This window comes from Larimichthys crocea, unplaced genomic scaffold (assembly GCF_000972845.2).
Source record: "Larimichthys crocea isolate SSNF unplaced genomic scaffold, L_crocea_2.0 scaffold46427, whole genome shotgun sequence".
Classification (NCBI taxonomy): Eukaryota; Metazoa; Chordata; class Actinopteri; family Sciaenidae; genus Larimichthys; species Larimichthys crocea.
Genome location: NW_020856057.1, coordinates 1 through 5,488, shown reverse-complemented (window position 1 = coordinate 5,488; position 5,488 = coordinate 1). Strand labels below are relative to the sequence as shown.

Here is a 5,488-nt window from a genome sequence, read left to right as displayed (position 1 = left end):
AGAAGTTCAGACAATGAAGAAGAAGAAGAAGATCAGACTATGGATAAGAAGAAGAAGAAGAAGGTTAGACCATGAAGAAGAAGACCAGGAAGAACAAAAAGGTCACACCATGAAGAAGAACACGAAGAAAAAGGTCAGACCATGAAGAAGAAGGAGAAGAAGAAGGTCAGACCATGGAGAAGGTCAGACCATGGAGAAGAAGACCAGGAAGAACACAAAGGTCACACCATGAAGAGGAACAAGAAGCAGAAGAAGAAGAAGGTCAGACCATAGAGAAGGTCAGACCATGGAGAAGAAGACCAGAAAGAACAAAAATGTCACACCTTGAAGAAGAACAAGAAGAAGAAGGTCAGATCATGGAGAAAAAGAAGAAGAAGGTCAGACCATGAAGAAGAAGAAGGAGAAGAAGTTCAGACAATGAAGAAGAAGAAGAAGATCAGACTATGGATGAGAAGAAGAAGAAGAAGGTTAGACCATGAAGAAAAGAAGACAGAAGAACAATAATGTCACACAGGAAGAAGAACCAAGAAAAAGGTCAGACAATGAAAAGAAGGGAAGAAAGAAGGATCAGACCATGGAGAAAAGTCAGACTATGGAGAAGAAGACCAGGAGAACAAAAGGTCAAACCTGAAGAAGAACAAGAAGCAGCTGAAGAAGAAGGTCAGACTATACAGAAGGTCAGCCCATGGAGAAAAAGACCAGGAAGAACACAAAGGTCACACCTTGAAGAAGAACAAGAAGAAGAAGGTCAGACCATGGAGAAGGACAGACCATGAAGAAGAAGCCCAGGAAGAACAAAAAGGTCACACCATGAAGAAGAACAAGACAGAAGAAAAGAAGGTCAGACCATGGCAAGGTCAGACATGAGAAGAAACCAGGAGAACAAAAAGGTCCCACCATGAAGAAGAACAGAAGAGAGGTCAGAACCATGGAGAAAAAGAAGAATAAGAAAGAAGAGAAGAAGAAGAACAAGAAAGTCAGACCATGGGAAGATCAGACCATGAAGAAAAAGACGAGGGAAAGAAAGAACAAAAGGTCACACCATGGAGAAAAAGCAGAGAGAATGGGTCAACCATGGAGAAGGTTCAGACTATGGAGAAGAAGACCAGGAGAACAAAAGTTCAAACCAGGAAGAAGAACAAGAAGCAGCAGAAGAAGAAGGGAAGAAGATCAACTATAGAGAAGGTCAGATCATGGATAAAGACCAGGAAGACACAAAGTGCACACCATGAAAAGGAACAAGAAGAAGGGTCAGAACCATAAGTATAACAAAAAGAAGAAGGTGAGACATGGGAGAGGGTCAGACATGGAGAAGAAGACCCTGAAGATAAAAAGGTCCACACAATGAAAGAGAACAAGAAGCACAGAAAAGAAGGTCAGACTATAGAGAAGGGCAGACCATGGAGAAGAAGACGAGAACAAAATGTCACACACGTGAAGAAGAACAGAAGAAGAAGGTCAGACCATGGAGAAAAAGAAAGAAGTACCTAGAAAAGGTCAGACCATTGGGAGAAGAAGGAGAAGGAAGGTCAACAATTGAAGAAGAGAAGAAGAAGAAGGGGATAGAAGAAGAAGAAGAAGTAGAGAAGAAGAAGAAGAAACAAGGTACAATGAAGACAGAGAATCACATGAAGATAGGAAAACAGTTTGGAGAAGGTCAGACCATGGAAGAAAAGAAGAAGCATGAAGAAGGACAGTACACACTAGGAAGCAAGAAGTCAGAAAGAGAGAGGCAGACAATGGAAAGGCAACCTGAGAGAATAAAAGAACAGTACATGAAGAAGAAAAGAAGAAAGTTCAGACTATGGAGAAAAAGAAGAAGATCAGACCATGAAGAAAAGAAGAAGGTTAACCGGAAAGAAAAGTTCGACAATGAAGAAGAAAAGAAATCAAACATGGAGTATAAGAAGAAGAAGAATGTCTAGACCATGAGAAGTCAGACAGAAGAGAAGTCAGGAAAGAAAAAAGGTCACACCATCAAGAGACACAAGAAAAGGTCAGACCATGAAGAAGAAGAGAAGAAGAAGTGTCAGACATGGAGAAAGGTCAACTATGGAGAGAAAGACAGGAGGAACAAAAGGTCAAACCATGAGAATAGATAACAAGAAGCAGTCTAGAAGAAGAGAGTCAGACTTACAGGAAGGGTCGGCCATGGAAAGAAAACCAGGAAGAACACAAAGGTCACACCATTGAAGAATACAAAAGGCAGACATGAGAAAAGAAGGTCAGATACATGGAAGAAGGTACGACCATGGCGAAGAAGAACAGAAAGAACAAATAATGCAAACCCATGAAGAAGAACAAGAAGAAGAAAGGTAAGACCATGAAGTATAACAAAAGGAAGAAGGTTAGACCAGGGGAGAAGGTCAGACCATGGAGAAGAAGACCAGGAGAACAAAAAGGTCAACACATGAAGAAGAACAAGAAGCAACAGGAAAAGAAGGTCAGACTATGGAGAAGGTCAGAACATGGAGAAGAAGACCAGGAAGAACACAAAGGTCACACCATGAAGAAGAACAAGAAGAAGAAGGTCAGACCATGGAGAAGCAGAAGAAGAAGGTCAGACCATGAAGAAGAAGAAGAAGAAGGTCAGACCACGGAGAAGAAGAAGAAAGAAGGTCAGACCATGGAGAAAGGTCAGACCATGAAAGAAGAAGCCAGAAGAACAAAAATGTCACACCATAAGAAAAGAGAAGAACAAGGTACAGACAGGAGAAGAGAAGAAGAAGGTCAGACCAATGAAGAAGAATAAAAGGTCAGCCATGGGAAGAAGAAGAAGAATGTCAGACGATGGAAAGAAGAAGAAGAAAGGTCAGACGTGAAGAAGAAGACCAGGAAGAACAAAAAGGTTACACCATGAAGAAGAAGAAGAAGAAGGTCAGAACATGGAGAAGATCAGGACATGGAGAAGAAGACCAGCAAGAACGAAAATGTCACGCCATGAAGAAGATCAAGAAGAGAAACAAGGTCACATGAGAAGAAAGAAGGTCAACTATATGAAGAACAAGAAGCAGAAAAGTGAGAACAATGGAGAAGGTCAGACCATGGAGAAGAATACCTAGAAGAACAAAAAGGTCCACACTGAAGAAGAAAAAGAGCAGAAGAAGAGAAGGGCAACATAAGAAGGTCAGACCATGGAGAAGAAGACCAGGAAGAACAAAATGTCACACCATGAAGAAGAACAGAAGAAGTCATGACCATGGAGAAAAAGAAGAAGAAGGTCAGACCATGAGAAGAAGAGAAGAAGAAAGAAGAAGAAGAAAAGAAGAAGGTCCGACCAGGAGAAGAAGAGAAAAAGGTCAGACAAATGAGAAGAAGAAGAAGGAGAAGAAGAAGAAGAAGAAGAAGAAGAAAAGAAAGAAAGATAGAAGAGGTTCAGGACCATGAGACAAAGGCCAGAAACATGCAGAAGAATCCCAAAAAGAACAAAACGGTCACACCATGAGACGAACAAGAAGCAGAAGAAGAAGAAGTCGACCATAGAGAAGGCAAGATCCATGGAAGAAGAAGACCTGGAGGAACAAAAATGGGGGTCAAACCATGAAGAAGAAGAAAAGAATTCAGACAATGGAGAAGAGACCAGGAAGAACAAAATGGTCAGCACCATGAGAAGAACAAAAGAAGAAGGTCACACCATGAAGAAGAACAAGAAGCGAAGAAAAAGAAGAGGTCAGACCAGAGAGAGGTCAGACCATGGAGAAGAAACCAGGAGAACAATATGTCACACATGAAGAAGAACAAGAAGAAGAAGGTCCAGACCATGGAGAAGAAGAAGAAGAAGAAAAGAAGAAGAAGAAGAAGAAGAAGAATAAGGAAGAAGGTCAGACCATGGAGAAAGGTCGACCAACTGAAGAAGAAGCCCAGGAGAACAAAAAGATCCCACCATGAATAAGAACTAGAAGCAGAAAAAGAAGAAGGTAGACCATGGAGAAGGTCCCATGGAAGAAGAAAACCAGGAAGGACAAAAATGTCACACATGAAGAAGAACAAGAAGAAGAAGGGGGCAAAGACCATGGAGAAAAAGAAGAAGAAGGTCAGACCATGAAGAAGAAGAAGAAGGTCAGAGCGATGGAGAAGGTCAGACCATGAAGAAGAATACCAAGAAGAACAAAAAGTCACCCATGAAGACGAACAAGAGCAAAGAAGAAGAAGGCAGACCATGGAGAAGGTCAGACCATGAGAAGAAGACCTGAGGAGCAAAAATGTCACACCAGGGAAGAAGAAGAAAAGAAAATTCAGACCATGGAGAAGAAGACCAGGAAGAAAAAAAAGGTCACACCATGAGAAGAACAAGAAGCAGAAAAGAAGAAGTTTCAGACCATGGAGAAGGTCAGACCATGGGAGAAGACCAGGAATAACAAAAATGTCACACCATGAAGAGAACAAAGAGAAGAAGGTCCAGACCATGGGAGAAGAAGAAGAAGAAGAAGGTTCGACCATGGAGAGGTCAGACCATGAAGAAGAAGCCCAGGAAGAACAAAAAGATCACACCATGAAGAAGAACTAGAAGCAGAAAAAGAAGAAGGTCAGACCATGGAGAAGGTCAGACCATGGAGAAGAAAACCAGGAAGGACAAAAATGTCACACCATGAAGAAGAAGAAGAAGAAGAAGAAGTTCAGACCATGGAGAAGAAGACCAGGAAGAACACAAAGGTCACACCATGAAGAAAGAACAGAAGGCAGAAGAAGAAGAAGGTTCAGACCCATAGAGAAGGTCAGACCATGGAGAAAAAGACCAGGAAGAACAAAAATTAACACCATGAAGAAGAACAAGAAGAAGAAGGTCAGACCATGGAGAAGAAGAAGAAGAAGAAGAAGGTCAGACCATGGAGAAGGTCAGACCATGAAGAAGAAGCCCAGGAAGAACAAAAAGATCACACCATGAAGAAGAACTAGAAGCAGAAAAAGAAGAAGGTCAGACCATGGAGAAGGTCAGACCATGGAGAAAAAACCAGGAGGAAAAAATGTCACACCATGAAGAAGAACAAGAAGAAGAAGGTCAGACCATGGAGAAAAAGAAGAAGAAGGTCAGACCATGAAGAAGAAGAAGAAGAAGAAGGTCAGACCATGGAGAAGAAAGGAGAAAAGGTCAGACAATGAAGGAAGAAGAAGAGAGAAGAAGGTCAGACCATGGGAGAAGGGCAGACCATGAAGAAGAATCCCAAGAAGAACAAAACGGTCACACATGAAGAAGAACAAGAAAGCAGAAGAGAAGAAGGTCAGACCATAGAGAAGGTCATACATGGAGAAGAAGACCGGGAGGGAATAAAAAATGTCCAAGCACCATAAGAAGAAGAAGAAGAAGAAGGTTCAGACAATGGGAAGAAGGCCCAGGAGAGAACAACAAAGGTCACCCATGAAGAAGAACAAGAAGCAGAAGACAGAAGAAGGTCCAGACCATAGAGAAGGTCAGACGCAGGGAGAAGAAGACCAGGAAGAACAAAATGTCAGCACCATGAAGAAGAACTCAATAAAGAAGAAGGGCAGA

At 41.8% G+C, this 5,488-nt stretch overlaps 1 protein-coding gene across 1 annotated transcript; it reads left to right on the top strand.

Moving 5' to 3' along the window:
• Nucleotides 1–1,344: 1,344 nt before the first annotated feature.
• LOC113745120 (cilia- and flagella-associated protein 251-like) lies at nt 1,345–3,798 on the top strand (the record flags this gene model as incomplete). Its single annotated transcript, XM_027276606.1, has 4 exons — nt 1,345–1,375; nt 1,516–1,605; nt 2,297–2,315; nt 3,651–3,798. Coding segments are annotated over exons 1-4 (288 nt in total), but the record flags the coding sequence as incomplete, so codon positions are not given.
• Nucleotides 3,799–5,488: the final 1,690 nt, after the last annotated feature.